Here is a 17,219-nt window from a genome sequence, read left to right as displayed (position 1 = left end):
GCCATGGTCCTGCGAGCTTTGTTGTTCCTGATCGCTGTGCTGACTGCCTTATTCTGCCCGGATTCCCCCAAGCTGAAAAACACCTTCCAGCTGACCGGGGTGTCACAGAGGATGATGCTGGCAGGCCACCAGGGGAGTTACTTGGACGACTCATTGAAGGTCCCTCCTCATACACAGGAGGGGGAAGGCTCCAACCAGGTGCTTCTGCGTAAGTACACAGCAGCATGGGGGAAGAAAGCCCTGAACCTGCTTCAAAATACTCTCAAATCCAGGAAAAACACACTGGTATTACTAGTGTTCCTCTGCTCTCTTCCTCACAAGGACACATCTCTTCCCAGGTGTCCGTCGGTCCTGGCTGACAGAATACCTGGGTGACGTGTGGTCTCACTTCTCCGAGAACTTCCCCATCGTCGTCCTGTACATCTTCCCCATCACTGTGCTGTTCCTGCTCTTCCTCTGCTGCATCACGTACGTGTGCACATTGCACACCCCCTGGTGCTTTGTTCTCAGGGAGCTGTGTTTGCTGGGTCACAGCTCTGCAATGCCCACTGTCCCTGCACAAGGCAGCAGGGAGGAGGTGCTCCTTGGAACAGCCACCTTCTTGTGTTTTTTTTTTAGGGTAAAACTGGACTGAGGTGACCTGGGGAGCTCTGAGAGAAGCAGCATGGCTACATTGAAAAACATTCTGGCTCCTTGATGGAGCCCAGCTGAAAGGAACCTCCAAAACCCCAGGAACCCCAAAGCAGTGTGAAAGGGTCAGGGGCAGAACCATTTTCCTCCTCCTTTCAGGTGATTTTAAAGAAGATTCTCCCAGTCAGAATTTCCCACCCTCAAATAAAGTTCAGCCTCTCCACCAGCTGTCCGTGCATCCCTCAGCGCCTGTGTTGCACCCTGCTGCCGCTGGACCTCTCAGATCCTCAGTCCCACTGGTGAAGCCTGGCACATCCCAGCGCTGGGACACACCACACAGCATCTGCATCAGCCCAATACATCACACTGGGCTACTCTCAGGGCCTTCATCCCTCCACTGAAGCCTTAAGGCATCCAGCACAGGGACACATCCTTCAGCAGGCACATTAACATCCCATATTGCACTGTGCTGTTGCTGGGCCTCTCAGGACTGCAGTCCCAATTGACAAAGCCTGAGGCACCTCAGTGCTGGGTTTCTTTGGGGTCAGGCCACATCTACGTGGAGCCAGCCCTCAGTGTTGTTGATGCATTAGGTTTCAACTCCTCTTCCTATTGGCTCACGATGGGTTCCAAAATTCACTGATGCACATTAGTGGTGTGCTGGGGTCTGAAAGGCAGGAGCCAAGAGGTAGTGGCATCTGTTAACTGGAAGTGTACAGGATTGTGGCCCATCTGCTTAGGTGAAGGCTTTAGCTTAATGAGAGCACCTGGTTTAGACTCACAGAATTGCTCCGGTTGGAAAAGTCCAAGATCATCAAGTCCGACCTCAACCTGACCACACTGCCCTAACAACCCACCACGGAGCACCACATGCGGACTGACTGCATCCAGAGATAAAGGTTCACGTCCTGCTGCCCTTAGCACGTGCCAGAAACTAACAGTTGAGCTCTTAACATAAGGCTCCGAAGGCCCTCGGTTTGGGCAGCGGTTTAATTCCAGGTTACAGGGAGAGCTCAGGGAGAGCGGGACAGCGCAGCAGCACAGCCAGGATGGCGGCGGCAGCATCTGGTGCTTTGTTAGCGCGTCATAACTTCCCGCGGTCGGAGCAGCTGCGGGGGGAAGGCAGCAAGCCAGGCCAAGGGGGGCAGCATGAGAACGGCTGCCGGGTTATCCGCCGCTCGGACAATGCCTCCTCCGGCCAGAGCCCGCGGGCACGCGCGCTCCGCCACACCTCGAGGCCGTGCCCGCTCCCCTCGAGGCGCGGCTCCGCTCCCCCGGCCCCGTGGCTCCGCCCGGCGCGGCTCTGCCCGCCCGTCCTCCTCCCGCCCCGCGCCGGGCGGAGCGTGCGGCGCCCGCGGAGCTGCTGGTGCTGGAGCCGGGCCGGTGCGGCGGGGCCGGACCGCTCTGCTGGAGCCAGCGGAACCGGCTGCGGCTGCTGGCGGCTCGCTGGGCCGGGGGCATGACGCTGAAATCGGGCCGCGGCGGCGGAGGGGGCAGCGGCAGCATGAGGACGGCGCTCTCTGACCTCTACCTGGAGCACCTGCTGCAGAACCGGGCCAAGCCCGAGGTGAGCCCCGCGCGCACCCCGCCGAGGCCCGGCCTGCCCCGGGAGCCGGCTCCGCTGGGGCTGGGGGGGAGCTCAGCATCCTGCCCGCGAGCTTGTTTTGCTGCGGAGTTGGGGCTGATCTGAGCTGGGAACGGGCGCGGGAGGTTCAGCGGCGGCACAGGGCCGGGCAGCCCGCGCCTCTACCCCGGCTGCGGGCGTTCGGGGTGAAGGGGGAAGGTCGGAGCCGTGCACGGCTGGGGACGGGCTTTCCTCGCTGCCTCTGAAAGCAGGCGGGAGGTTCCCTGCCCTTAGGCCCGTCCAGGGCATCCGAAGGAGGTTTGTCCGATCTGCTCCACGCTGGTGGCTTGTTTGTGTGTTTTTTGTGGCTCAGTGCTGGCAGAGCGCTGCAAAAAAGAAACGACAACATAGAAAAAGCATTTGGAGAGAGTGCTTGCTGAGCTCACCATCCATCCCTGTGCACGCCTGGAGCAGGGATGAATTCCCCCAGGGCAGTACAGCGTGGAGAACATAGGAGGTGGCCTGCATCTGCACACTGTGCCTTCATTCCAGAGGAGAGAAAGAGGAAGGTGACCAGCCGGGGTTTGCATGGGACCTGTGGAGGAGGCTGGCACTTGGCTGGGTTGTGTGTCTGTTTGTGTGCTCGTTCCTGCAGCGTGCTGACCACACAGGGTCACAGGGACATGGCTGCAGTTGTCAGGGCCCTGGGTCGGGCTGGCTGCTTCCCAGCTCAGATCACACTGAAGATCCTTTTCCTGCTGTTCTCAACACGGCAGGGCTCCCAAACCCTTGTGAGTGTAGGCAGAGTCATTGCTGGAAAACAAGCAGAAGTGCAGGAGGCTGCAGCCTTCTTCCCTTCAGCCCCACCGTGTGCCTGCCTGGTTTTTCTTTATCTATTAATGGCAAATAGAGATTTGCCAAGGAGATGTGGGCTTTGCTCCCAGCGGTGCTGCTGGCTTGCAGGGTGACCTTGGGCATGCCACCTTATCTGCTGTGACTCAGTTCTCCAGGTGTAAAATGGGCAGCGGGTCTGTTGCTTGGGAGGAGGGCTTTTCTTGGAGCTGAGGGTGCAGAAGGAACAGCGTGTGACCCCATGGCAGCATCACGTGCCATCAGAGCATTGCCATTTCCTTCTGAAGTGACCGCGGGTGAAAATAGTGGTTGGGAGCTGAGCAAAATTCCTCCTGGCTCTGACCAAAATAAATGATGGGGGTAGGGCTGGCTTCGGCTTGTGAGTCGTGAATGCAGTTTGTGCTGTTCCAGGCTGTGTGGCTGCAGGGAAAATGCCACTTGGAAGGTGGGGACTGGGGTGGCTGTGCTGCCCTGCAGAGCCCCCATCCATCGGGGCGGTGGTTTTACCAACCAGCCCTCAGACGTGGCAGGTTTCACAAACACGTCTAGAGGGCCGTGCCTCAGTGGAATGGATGGGGCTGCCTGGAAATGTGGCCCTTCTCAAACTCAGCACTCACTGAACTGCAGCGAGGGCAGTGTCTTCTGTCCCCCACAGCCACTTGTGTCCCCTCTGCTCCTCCTCTCCTGCGGCCTGTTGACATAGCTGTGCCCCTTCCCAGTTTCAGCAGCCTAATTCTCTTTGGTTTAATTTTCTTTTTAAAATGGACCATTTTGCTGAAAGAGGTCTTGAGTGAGGTCTGCTGCAGGCGGATCTGAGTAGGGAGCAGTCTCAAACAGCAATGAATTACTCCCAAATGTCTGCGTGCCCACTGCTCCTCCTGTGCTCCCTCCATTTTATTTTATTGGATAGTTTTTGTTTTCACACATTGCTGTGTTTTTTAAGCCCTCCCCCCCCCAGTGCTCTCATTTGTAGCACAGCAGTAATGCTCTCAGGCAGGAGGAGAGGCTGCTGGGCCAGCACCAAGCAGGGCAGACCCAGGTTGAGCCACCCCAGGGCAAGGGTGTGCCCATGGCTCGTGTCCTGGTGTCCCCTGCACACCCACATTGATTATGTGCAGATGAAGGCTGATGGTGCCAGGGGGAGCTGGCATTTTGCTGCTTGCCATAGCTGGGGTTGCTCTGCCTTCCTTCCTCTCTCTGAGCTGCTGTGGTTTAAGGGCCCACCCAGCATAGCCAGCAGCACCTGACCTTTCTCCATGTGCTCTTCAGAGACCACCTGGTACTGAAATCCCCTGGTGAGGACAGCAAGGAGAGCCCAGGAATCAAACCTCCAAGTGCACCCTTTGCACCAGGGTGCTGCTTCCCCAAAGTGCTGCTTCACTCTCCTGTAAATGAGAGTTAATGTTTGATTTCCAGCCTTCCAACCCAAGTCACTCTATCATTCTACAATTCCCCCAGTGGCATGCAGCCCTGCCCAGCAGCATGAGCAACCCAGCAGGCAACACTGACCCTGCCTGGGGTCCTCACCAAGAGTTGCTTCCCTCTCACCGCATTCCCTGCTGGCACACGTGGCTCCAAGGGCCAGTGTCCTCCCCTCACCCTTGTGCCTCTTGCAGAGCAGGAAGATGGTGAGCTGTTTCTGCATTTCTGTGGAGCTGGTGGCTGTGCCTCCTTGCACCTCCGTGCTGTGGCTGCAGGGCTGGCTGAGCCCAGGGCTGTGTGGACCTGCTGGTGGCTGCGGTGCCGGCTCCTGGCAGCATGCACAGATGTTTCCTGTGGAGCAGTGAGTAAGTAGCAGGGGCTGGCCTGCGTCCAGCACGGCTGCAGAGCCTCCAGAGGTCACGGGCTGAGCTGGCCAGGAGCGTGACGGCTGCTGGGAGAGTTCATGGAAGGCAACGTGGGCTGACAGCTTGAGTGCACCAAGCTTGAGCTGCATGGCTCCTGCTTCCTGTACCCCTCTGCTCAGTTCTGGGGCTGTCGTGTGCCGCCCCAGCCCCACCTGTGAGCCAGACGTGTCCCCATCCCTGCCCAGCAACCACTCGGTGCAGTCATTTTGGGGATGGAGGGTCTGAGCTCAGGGTCCCTGGAGGACCCTTCTGGGTCAGAGCTGCTACTGAGTGACTGGGGGCTGTCTGTTGTGACAAGGCTTGCTCTCCAGGGCGACCAGGGTGACATCGGTGCTGTGTCAGCATTAAGGACTGGTTGTTTTCTCCAGCTGTCAGCAAAATGCAAAGGTCAGGGACGGGAACTCCCAGCTGTGGAGCAGACTCTGCCATGTCCTGGGTCGCCGTGCTTTGCTGAGCCCAGGGTTTGAGGCTGGGGATTGTGTGGCGTAATGCTTTCCCAAGGCACGAAGGAGATAAGTGTGATCAGTGCTGACTCAGATCACCTCAGAAGCACTTTGGCCTTGAGCAGGGCTGGAGGAGTTCGTTCACTTCCTCCCCTTCCTCCCACCCACTGACCAAGAGTGGAGAGCTGAGAGCAGCAGCACTGCTGGATCCAGTCTGCTAGCAGCTCACCTCGCTGGGGCTGGCAGGGTATGAGCTCTTCTGCCCCATGAGCCACTGGCATTGCTCCGGGCTGTGATTCAGCCTCCTCCTCCTCCGTGATTAAGCCATTTGCAGCCAGAGAGAGTGTGTGATGTTGCCTTTTTGTCCTGTGGAGGAGGTGGTTGGGCTCTGTCAGGAGTAGCTTAGAAGGATAAAAGTACATCACACATCCTCCCTGGTGCTGCACAGCGCACACAGTTCTCTCATTGCTGTTCCCTTTCTGCCAGTGCCTGTCCTGGCACACCCACAGGCCCTGTCACCCCTGGCCCATGGGGACATGGCTGTATATCGTGCTAGTTGCCCATTGACCTAGATGAAGAATAAGCTGAGTTTGCAAACTGAGAGTGGAGCCTGTCCCCTGTGCTGTCCCTGTTCCTTGGAGATGAGTCCCATACTACTCTATTGGCTCTGAAACTGTCCTGGGCTGTGTGCTCTGCAATGAGCTGGTGTTGGGCTGTGACACACAGCAGTGTTTGGGACCTGCTGCTGTAGAAGATGACCAGCTATGGACTCCTGCCTTCTGATTCCTGTAGCTTTCCCAGAGTTTTCTTGCCTCCTGTGTTTCCCAAGCTGGAAAACTACTGATCAAGCCCACATACGCATCTTCAAAGGTGAAGCTTTTGTGCTTTTTGTCTGTCCTTGCTCTCACTGTCCTCTCCTCCATCATATGGCTCTCTACTCTCCCTGCTGTGCCCAGAACATTAACGCTGCCGAGTGGCTCAGCCCCGTTCAGGTGGAGCCCCTAAACTCCAGTCTCTGTTTTGCCCTGACAGGCCATCACTCAGGCCCCGAACGCTATGACTGAGGACATTTACACCAATGGCTCTGCCACCCTGGGCAGCCCTTCCCACAGCAACGGCCGTGAGGTGCGCAAGATCCGCCTGGTCCAGTTCGAGAAAGTGACAGAGGAGCCCATGGTGAGAGCTGGCAAGATCCTCAAGGCTGGTGGCACCAGGGGTGGGTGGAGGGCAGGTGGAGCTGCACCTATGGGTTGGCCCTGGGGGAGGCAGGAGATCGCTGGAAAATCGGCCGTGGGAAGAGGGTATTGGATGCTGCCCAGGACCTGGAGTGAGCCCCGTCAGCGGGTGATGCTGTGAGCCAAGAGGAGCAGTCATGGATTTTCCTATCTTCCAGGGAATCACGCTGAAGCTCAATGACAAGCAGAGCTGCATGGTAGCCAGGATCTTCCACGGGGGCATGATACACAGACAAGGTAACAAGCTGGCTTTTCCCTGTGACGTGGACATCTGTGTCCTTTTCTCCACCAGGAATATGTCAGGAACTCAGGACTCATCTCTCTGCATGGCTGGCATGTTAATGCACTGGAGGCTTTAGGGAGAAATGAAGGGTTGGGGGCAGGGCTCTCCCAAAAAGGAACCTGAGACCCATCTGTCTCCATCCCGTGATGGGGTGACTGTAACTGGAGAAGGATCATGCCCCAGAGACTGTGGGGGAAACTCTTCCCATTCCTAAATTGCACAGATGGGATGGGCTCGCTGTGGATTGGCTCTGCAAACCAAACCAAAGGGCCAAAAGAAACTAATAGGTGCCAATGAGTGATTTTGGTTCTTGTCAAGGTGGCGTGGAAATGAGATGTTCTGTGCTTAGAAGAAGAGGCCCCTCTTCCAGCTTTGGGTCCAAGTGGGAAGTCTGAGCTTACCCCTGCCAAAATAACCCAGGAGCTGTTCCAGTAGCACTGCTGGAGACTGATTTATAGCAGTATATCTGAGGCTGCAATCTGGCTGGATATGTAAACTGAAAACACACCAAGTCAAGAATGCCTTGTGTTCAAGGGCCTTGAAAGGAGACTGTCGTTTGGCTTCAGGCAAACCTTGGGGTTGGGTTTGAATAACTCTGGAACAGGTGATTTGAGCAGTCGAGGTAACCTCATGACCTTCAGAGTGGACAAAGTGTGTGTGTTGGGTGGTGGGCACAGAATTCATTCCCCTTGTGCCTCAGTGGTAGGCGAGGTGTGCAGCTCCACGAGTGGTGCTCAGGTTAACACCATGGTGTCTGGGTTACGGTTTGCTCTGGGTGTCAGGAGTGGCTGGCTTTTGTCTGGTCCTACATTTTCCTGTTTCTCCCATTGCTGGCAGGCTCCCTTCACGTGGGTGATGAGATCATAGAAATCAATGGGCAGAGTGTGAGCAACCACTCGGTTGACCAGCTGCAGAAGATGCTGGTAGGTATTTGTGTTTGGCAGGGCAAGGAATGACCCCTTTGCCTGCAGACACACATGTTGGCTGAGCATTAACTCCCACCTATACACCAGATCCAAACTCATTGCTGCTTGTGGCAGCGATGTGGCAGGAGTCAGGGCTGCCATCCTGGGGTGCTGTACTACAGCCAGGTGCTCAACCCCTGTATGCAGCATCTTGCCTTTGCCTCTCAAGAAGGACAGTTGACCCTGGAGGCCCCTCTGAATCTCCAAATGTGCTCATCCTCATAGAATATATAGGATATATGAAGCAAGAGCAAGGATCCAGCATAGAGAAAGGTGAAGGGAAGCATTTCCATCATGCTGGCCTAATGGGCCGTCCTGCCAAGCCCCTTGCTGGGGCTGCTGGGCTGGAGGTGGTTCATTCTGGTGATGCTTGGCAGAGCCTTGCTCCCTGTGCAGGTTGCTGCTGTTGGGCTGCATCCAGGACTACCTCCTCAAACTCTTCTTTCTCCCCTTCCTTTGTTCACCAGAAAGAAACCCAGGGGATGGTCTCAATAAAAGTCATTCCCAACCAGCAAAGCCGCCTGCCTGCTCTCCAGGTAAGTGCAGCTTCCAGTCCCATAGCTGTGGGGCCAGGTGGGACCAGAGCAAATCATGAGATTGGTCTGGCTGTCCTGTTCCCTTTCCTGAGCTGGTGGAGGAGAAAGGGATCTGGCCTGTGCACGTGAGCAGATGTGTGTGCAGTCTTTGGTAATGCAAAAGCAGTGGTGTGTGTGCACAAGAGCATTCTGTCCCCTGTGAGCACTGCTGTGACAGAGCCTTGCAGCCTCTTCTCTGCTACAGGGTGATGTCAGAGCCTCCAGGTGCTGCACAGGGCACATGCCCACACCATCACTGATGCTTAGTGCCTCAGCTGCAGGGTGAGTGATCTAGCTCTGGTTGCTGCCAGTGAGTTGGTGAGCACTGTTAGCAGCAAGCAAGTGGGAGGAAGGAAGTGGTGGGGGAGAAGAGGGGAGCTCCTGCTGCCACTGCCTGGGAAGGGGTGACACGCTGTGGCAGGGAATGTCAAGCTCTGGTGGGTGCACTTGGCTGGCTTTGCCTTTGGAGCTCTGCTTTGGCTAAAGTGCTCAGGATAGCAGGGAGGGCCGGGATGCCCAGGATGTCAGGTGTACTGACCTGCTCCAGGAGAAGAAGCAGAGCCCAGCACAGCCCTTCCATTGAGGACAGGCAGGAGTGGGAGGGGAGCTCAGTGGAGAGGTGGGAGCAGGGCACCCAGCACAACGATGGTGGAGGGATGTGCTCAGGGAGCCTGTGCCTTCCTCCCTCCTTTCACCTGCAGTCCCTTACCCAGAGGAGCTGAAGTCTCTGGTTGTGGTAGCAAGTGAAAACTGCTTCTCTTAGCCCTTGCTGTCCTTGTTCCTGCTCAGCCAACCTTGCATGTGTTTGTGTATTAAGTGCTGGCCCTGTCTGCCTTCCTTGTCAGCCAGGCCAGCTCAGCACCTGGGAAAAAGTTACCTCTGAGAATAAGGATGTGGCTGCGAGCTCACCTGGAGCTGGCTCCAGGTTCAGAGAAAGACAAAGGGACAAACTTTTGTCCTGCAGCAACTACTGTATTCCTTTTCATTGCATCCAGGCTCCCAGGGGCCACAGGTCACATGCTGCCTGGGTCTCTGCTTGTTGCAGTCCCCTGCTGGGAGCAGATTAACTCCTGGTTTTGTTTCATCTCCTCTCTCCCTGTGCTCATCTTAATTTCACAGTGTGATGGGTAGGATGGAGCAGATCCCAGCACCATGATGCCCTGGGCAAAAGCAGCACCCAAGCCAGCCCCTGCTGGCCCAACAGCTTGGCAGCTGGCCACTTTGAGACCAGCCACAGATCTCTTGGGGCAGTTCTGTTTGGGAGGATCCTAATAAGAAGCACTGAGTACTCAGGTCTCTTAAGGTCACTTCTGACTGCAGGCTTTTGATATAAATACTAGCACTCCTCGTGCTAGATCCTGCTTGGTATTTAAACATCCTGCCCCAGAAGTGAGGCTGTCAGGTGTTTGGCAAATAACCTGCACTGGGAGCTGGCTCTTTGCGGTCCTAGGGTGATGTCTGAAGGTAACTCTTGTTGGTGGGGTTTTTTCAAATGAGGAGTGACCTGGCTATGCCTAGCCTGGCAGGAGAGGGCTCCAGGCAAATGCCTATGCAGTGCTTGCTGTGTGTTCCTTATGTGTTTGTGTTGATGACCATCTTCCTGGCACTGGAAAGTGCTTTCAGAATGAGTGTCAGTCTCGAGCAGGTGGCTGGACGGATCCTGGAAGGACATTCCACTTTTGTTGTGTTCCTTGTGAGGTCTCATGGCACAGTGTGATCCATGTGCTCTGCTTTTCTGGCAGCAAAAGAGAACCACGTTCATGTTTTGTTGGCCTCGTGTGTCTGTCAGATCCCAGCAGCATTTCTGGAAGGACAGACTGTGGGGAAACTGTTTTGATGTGGCCCAAGGACAGCATGGTCTGTCCCAGACAGGGAGGACCTGAGTGTAGATGTGTGCTGCACCTTCCTCTCAAGGAGAGGTGATACTGAAGAGTCAACACAGTCCCAGGCAGGGATAGACATGACAGAGTGTTCTGGGCTAGCTGAAGACCCCGTGCCATGCGGGGCTGCCCTGCTTGCACCTGGCTGCTCACTGAGGAGCCCAAGGCTGCCAAGGGGCCACGCAGCCAGAGATTGAGCACCAGCTGCAGGGCACACAGTCTTGCACAGAGGCAGAAGCTCTTTTACCAGCTCCCAGTGCTTGGCTGGAGCTGGGAGGTGCAGTATGGGGCCAGGAGCTGGATATGTCCATGCTGACTCCTGCCCCTTCTTTCTTTCAGATGTTCATGAGGGCGCAGTTTGACTATGACCCCAAAAAAGACAACCTGATCCCCTGCAAGGAAGCAGGGCTGAAGTTCCAGACAGGTGATGTGATTCAGATCATCAACAAGGATGACAGCAACTGGTGGCAGGGCCGTGTGGAGGGCTCCGGCACCGAGTCAGCAGGACTCATCCCTTCCCCTGAACTGCAGGAGTGGTAAGTCCCTAAACAGGAATCCCAGTCGTGGTTGCAGGGCTAGCTGCCATGTGCCCATCTCATGGCTTCGGTGCATAGAGGTTCTGTGTTGTGCATGGCAAGTATTGGGTGTGATCTGGCAAGATCTGAGCTGTCTCACCGTGGCAGCCACGACCCATCACAGCCCCACATAAAGATTTGGTCACTGGGTTTGGCTGGAAGCGTTGGATTTGGAGTCCAGTGACCATGCTGGGTAGTACCAGTGCCACTGCTGGGAAAAGGAGGCACGTGTCCCCTCATCTGGCCCAGGATGTGTCTTTACTTGTCCTGGTAGTCGCCCCACTCCATATCTGAGGGATGATCCCCTGCTTCCCAGGGCCCCCAAACACAGTGATTTTGTTCTCTTGGCAGGCGTGTGGCAAGTGTCAGCCAATCCAGTCAGAGTGAAGCCCAGAGCTGCAGCCCCTTCGGGAAGAAAAAGAAGTACAAAGATAAATACCTGGCCAAGCACAGCTCAAGTAAGTGTGAGCGGGGTGCTGGGCCCCCAAACCCTGCAGGCTGCCAAACACAAGGCAGGCACTGGTCCTGCACAGCCAGCAGTGTCACAGCCAGGTCACAGCCAGCAGTGTCCCTGCAGGGGCACGTGCCTGTCAGCTGCTTGTGTTTAAACCCTGTGCTAAGGAGTGCTCAGCCTGCCCCAGGCCAGCAAAGGCAGTGGCCTGAGGACATGCTGGCTCCTAGCCTGACCTGCAGCTCTGACCGATGGCAAACAAGGGAGTAAATCAGTGAGATAAATAAAGCTCCCCCAGCAACAAGCTCTCTGCAGCTTCCCACTGCCTCCCCACCCAGCTCCTACTGTCCTGAGCAGAAATAGAGTGAGAAAACATGTAACTTTAGAGTCTGCTGGTCCAGCCTCCCAGCACCACACATATGCCATGCACTGGTTGCTGCTGGGGCTGGTGCTCTTTCCCAGGCCAGCCAAGCAGTGGGAGGCTCACAGTCCCATCTTGATTGCTCCCTAGATTTTGCCAAAGGATCTGGCTTTGCTCCAGCATGTGCAGTCCTATCTTGTAGCTGAGACAGCTCTAATTACTGTCTTATTTCTCCTCCACTGCAGTTTTTGACCAGCTGGATGTAGTTTCATATGAGGAGGTGGTGAGGCTGCCTGCCTTCAAGAGGAAGACACTGGTGCTCATAGGTAGGTCCTGCCACTGTCCTCCTGCACATGGTGGGGGCTGTGGGGAACCAGGGCTGGGACAGTGCTGCCCTTCAAAGCTGGTAAGCACTGGGGAACATTTCTTCTACCTGCAGTGACTGCTGGGCAGGGTGACACCTGCCACGTGGCATTGTGCATGTGGTCTGGCACTGCACTCCAGTGCTGAGGAGTCAGTTCAGGAGAGTTTCTGGCTCTTAAACGTCCTTATGGTCTGTGCAGCTGCACCAAAGTCAGCACTTCCATGTGAGGGTGCAGCTGGTGGAGCTCCTGGTCTAAGCAGCCCAGCTTGCAGGCACCGGTGAGAGCACCTAGGGCAGGCAGACCCTCCTCCAGAGCTGGAAAACACCACAGAGAGTTGCACCTTCTCTCAGACACTCCTCAGCCTATCTCATGACTACTCCTCCTTCCCTGTAGGAGCCAGTGGAGTGGGTCGCAGCCACATCAAGAATGCTCTGCTCAGCAACAACCCCGAGAAGTTCATGTACCCCCCACCATGTAAGTAACCACAACCAGGTGAGGGAATCCGGCACTACCCCAGCAGATTTCCTCACCTCCTTCTCAAGCCAACCAGCTGGGATGGGATGTGGGGGAGATGTTCCTCCAGCACAACCAAGCCTTGATGTCACAGGGCACCACACAAGGCCCTGTAGATTTTCCCTGCCTCATGGGCTGAACTTATCCAGAAGTGGCTCCAGGGCCTCTACTGCCCACGCTGCAGATGCCCCATCCCAGTGTGGCACCTTGCAGCTCTTCTCAAGCTGCCCACATTGCCTACTTGTCCCATTTAGGATGGAATTCCAATGGGATTGGTACAGCCTCATTTTGAGGTACATGGGTCTTCAGAACTCCTCTTTGCCCTAGCCCTGTGCTCAAAAAACCCCCAGGTTGTCTCCCCAGTCTCCTGGAGGCCAGCACCTGGCTGAGGGCATTGGGCATTTTCCTCCCTCTGCAGACACCACGCGCCCCCAGAAGAAGAATGAGGTGGATGGGAAGGACTACTACTTTGTCTCCACTGAGGAGATGACCCGGGACATCTCAGCCAATGAGTTCCTGGAGTTTGGAAGTTACCAGGGAAACATGTTCGGCACCAAGTTTGAAACAGTACACAAGATCCACCAGCAGGACAAAGTTGCTATTTTAGACATTGAACCCCAGGTAGGAAGCAGAGGGAGTGGGGGGCAGAGTGGGGACTGCTGCAGATTGGACAACCCTCGTGCAGGCTGTGACCATCCCTGCACACCTGCCCTTCCCTAAGCTGTACCATTGCCCTCATATTGCCTCATTACTCCCAGGCTCAGGTGTCCACACTTTCAGCCCACCACTGCACTGCAGGCACCAGTGAATTTTGGCTGGGGGAAGTAGGGGCAGCTGCCTGCCATCTAGCCACGTTCTGATAACTGCACTCTGCTCTCTCCCCAGACCCTGAAGATTGTCCGCACGGCAGAACTCTCCCCGTTCATAGTCTTCATTGCCCCAACAGACAAGGCAGAGGAGGTGGGTCAGCACAGTGGTGGCTGCAGCTCCCCTGCATTGGGCAGAGGGTGGTGAGGAGCCCAGTGGGAACAAAGCCTTGTAGCAGCCCAGGGCTCTCTTTGCTCTGGGTTGAGGATCAGCTTCTTCCTGTTCAAATTGGTTTCTGTGGTCCAGGAGAGCAAAGAAAACTTCATTAACCCAGACTCAAGAAACAGGACTTGCCTTAGGCTCTGTCTCTCCCAGAGGGAAATATCCAGCAGGCATCATCCCTGGAGGAGCACAATCAGCCCTGAACACGTAGCACCAAGTACTGTCTCGAGCTGCAGCAGTGCTGCAGAGCAGGAACACATACCCTGCCATCAGCTATGCAAATGCGACACGCAGACAGCAGCATGTTCTATTCTTTAGCTCATTAAATGCTCATCCCTCCAAAATTAGGATGAAGCAACACTAATGCTGCAGTTAGCTCACGTACTTCTGTTTCCCAGAGACAGAGCAGTTCTGCCTCCCTGCTATGCCACCTCCACCGGGAGAGGAAGGGAGAGAAGGCAAACCCCCAGGGCTGTGCTGCTCCTGGATGCACAGCCAGCCAGGGCTTCCTCTTCATTCTGGGTTGGCCTAAATCATGAGCTTGGGGGCTTCATAAAGCTTACAGTACAGTCAGCAGCTGGCAGGGGGGGGTATTTATGTAGCATCATGCAGGTAGTTGGAGGCATGTCAGTGCGTGGAGTGTAGCAAAGCAGCAGGTAGGGGAGGTTCCAAGCACAAAGGGCAGCGTGGCAGCCTGCTCCCCCACTCCATACCCCATCAGTGACTGCTGCCTCCAGCCCCAGAACATTAACTCGTGCCGCAGTGGGCAGGGCCAGCCCTGCTGCTGCACATGCTATATATAGCGAGCTGCTGCAGCTCAGGTAACTGCTCGCTGGAAGGGACACAGCAGTACCAAAATGTGACTTAGCAAAGCTCACATGACCCAGGCAAACTGCTTAGTGCTCTCCTTCTTCTGCTCTGCTGACAACTGCTGAGCAACACCTGCAGCAAGCACATTCCCTCCCCTTTACCCCCTCCTTCCCCCCGGGTGTAGGAGCTGCAAGCAGTTCAAGTTCTATGAGGGAGATTGCCTGGAATTGGGCCTGGACTGCCTGCAGAGTGCTCCAGGGTGACCCTGCTAACTGCAGAGGTGTCCAGGAGATACGGAGTAGGCAGCTTTGCTGTGCCATGCTGAGCACTCCCTACTTCTGGGACTTTTCTGGTTGCAAACCAGTGGGGAGGGATCATCCTGCAGGGACCCTGCCTTCAGCCCAGCCTCAGGCCGTGCAGTAGCAATGAGCAGCCTGCTGCAAAGTGGATCCCAGTGAGCCACCACGAGGCATTTAGAAGAATACAAAGCCAAACAGTAAAAATCCACTTTAACTCCTTTGTCACTGCATGACAGCTCTCCTGACCTGTTAGGTGAGATGGGGGATTTCTGTATTCTGATACCTGGCAGCAGCTGAAACTGTTCTAGGGATGGGACAGAGCAATGCTTGTTAGGATGGGCTGTGAAATCGCCCTCCTCCTCGGCCTTCTGAACACTTCCTCTCCTTTCTTGCAGACAGAGGCTTTGCAGCAGCTCCGCAAGGATTCAGAGAGCATCCGGAGCAGATATGCACACTACTTTGATCTCTCAATAGTCAACAATGGAGTGGAGGAAAGCCTCAAGCTGCTGGAGGAAGCCTTTGAGCAGGCCTGCAGCTCCCCGCAGTGGGTGCCTGTCTCCTGGGTTTACTGAGAGCACGCAGCCCCCATTGCTTCCCATCAACCCATCCTGCAGCTGCAGGGAGCAGAGAAACCTCAGCTTCCCCTGATCCTCCACCCAGCACAGCACAGCTCCCTTCCTCTGCTGCTCTGTGGACACAATCTTAATTGGCCAACACTTCCAGGGTCTCCAGATCACCTCTGCCAGGGAACACAGGACAGAGGCTGCCCAATGACATACGGTGCTAAGTGAGAGGTGGCAGCAGAGCCCAGGGCATCCAGCTCAGAGCACAGCCCCCACCTCACCTGCTGAGGCAAAGCACAATCCTCCTGCAGCACCCAACCCATCTTGTTCCCTGCATCAGTCCTGCAGGTATAGCAGTGCAGCAGCCACCTTCCAGGCAGAGGTCTCCTGCCTCTGCAGGAGCATACACAGCCCCAGACACCTGGCAAGTATCTGTGAGGCTTCTCAGACCACACCAGAGCTCCTGAGACCAAGGACTTCCCCTTACAAACAGGGAGGAGCAGAAAAAGGCAGGTGTGAGTTTGACAGGAGCGTGCCATCCCAAGGCATGGCTCACACCATCTGAGGTTCAGGTTTTCTGATTCACCCTGTGCAACTTGTAGTTTTAAGAACTCCCTGCATTTAAACCCTCACCGTGCAGCTTGGATTGTTACCAGCTGGCCAGAAAAACTCTGCAGCAGCTGAGCAAGTCCTATGGACCAAACCTCTGAGGGACAGTCTGATAGGTAGAGCAGACCCAGCCACAAGCATCTGTTGCATGCAGTACAAACTGTGTCTCTTCAGTGATCATCCAGGCATGTTTTCTAGAGCCTAGGCTGTCTCACACACTGTATGCTAACGTAAAAGCCACCCACACAAATCCACCTTAAGCTGGAGTGTAGTGACACACAAAACCCACCATGACCATGTCCAGGACCGTGGCTCCTGGGAAACCATAGCCATCATGTAGGTGCAAGGATGTCACGTGTGTTCAGCAGTCAGGCAGGGGAAGGGGGTTAACAAGTCTCATGCAATTTTGTTTTGTTGTTTTGTTTTTTAAAGATGCCAAAAATAAAACCTGTTGATGTGCAATAGGGACCTTTGTTCTGATCCACTGCAGGGAAACGTGAGCAGCAATAAACACGTGCTGAAACATTGCCACGAGTGGTGTTTTGCATCAGGCTGAGCACAGGTGGACATCTGCTCCCACATCCCTGAGCTGCCAGCGTGCAAGGTAAGGCAGGCAGGACCAAAAAGCTCTCCAGGTGCTGCCAGACCTCTCCAGGTTAAGTGAAGCAGAAAAGCAGTTAGCTTCTAGGCACATCCCATTGTGTTTTATACCCAAACACCTCTAGTGAGCATCTGCGTGGACACAGATGCTCTCTGCACCCACAGCCTGTGCAGGTTTACTGCCTGCCCTCCCCCTGAACAGACCTGGTGGTCTGAGAACAGTTCCCTCCTCGAGGAGCCAGGTAAACAAGAAAGTCACCCATTCAAAAATAGGGCTTTTATTGTTTTCTTTTTTAATGTAAAAAAAGTGAATAAAAATTCATTTGTTTTCAACCCAGGTTCTGACAGCCACCAGTTGCTGTCTGCGCTGACTGCATCTCTAGCATTGAAGGGAGAAGTCAGATCGTTATGACAAAAGCAATTCAGGAAGCTAAGACAGGATCCCTTCAGGGACAGAGCTCAGAACAAAGCAGCCAGGATCCCTTCCCTACTGAAAGCAGCTGAAATCCTGGCTCAGCGCTATCCCTGTGATAGAAGAAACCTGCTCTATGGAGAAACCATCCTGAAATCATTCAAGCTCCACGCTCAGTGCCCCTTGCATAGCTGCCAAGCCTGTGCTCACAAACCCTGCAGAAACATGCCCACCTACTGCCCCTCCTCCAACTGCACCCCCACCCATCACCTCCAGAGCACATTAGATACCAAAAACCAGCAGAGGCAGCTGAGAGGGCTGCAGCTCCATTCCGATATTTGGGTTGGAGCCAGCACTG

At 55.3% G+C, this 17,219-nt stretch overlaps 2 protein-coding genes across 2 annotated transcripts in view; both read left to right on the top strand.

Moving 5' to 3' along the window:
* GCNA (germ cell nuclear acidic peptidase) overlaps positions 1-4,681 on the top strand; it is a 62,976-nt gene extending 58,295 nt beyond the window's left edge. Inside the window, exon 11 of the mRNA XM_065729808.1 lies at positions 4,665-4,681. The gene's annotated coding sequence lies outside the window, so the exon portion shown is untranslated. The remainder of the gene's footprint in view (positions 1-4,664) is intronic.
* MPP1 (MAGUK p55 scaffold protein 1) lies at positions 1,982-16,376 on the top strand. Its single transcript, XM_065729346.1, has 12 exons — positions 1,982-2,197; positions 6,369-6,512; positions 6,730-6,808; positions 7,692-7,777; positions 8,287-8,355; positions 10,614-10,810; positions 11,201-11,307; positions 11,907-11,987; positions 12,420-12,500; positions 12,958-13,160; positions 13,425-13,499; positions 15,073-16,376. The coding sequence occupies exons 1-12, from the start codon at positions 2,090-2,092 to the stop codon at positions 15,247-15,249; spliced, it is 1,407 nt and encodes a 468-aa protein (XP_065585418.1). The 5' UTR covers positions 1,982-2,089; the 3' UTR covers positions 15,250-16,376.
* The last annotated feature ends 843 nt before the right edge of the window (positions 16,377-17,219 follow it).

Source organism: Cyrtonyx montezumae, unplaced genomic scaffold (genome assembly GCF_038088225.1).
Source record: "Cyrtonyx montezumae isolate F1298 unplaced genomic scaffold, pur_monq_1.0 scaffold_11, whole genome shotgun sequence".
In the NCBI taxonomy this organism is placed as follows: Eukaryota; Metazoa; Chordata; class Aves; order Galliformes; family Odontophoridae; genus Cyrtonyx; species Cyrtonyx montezumae.
This window is presented reverse-complemented; position numbering and strand designations above follow the sequence as displayed.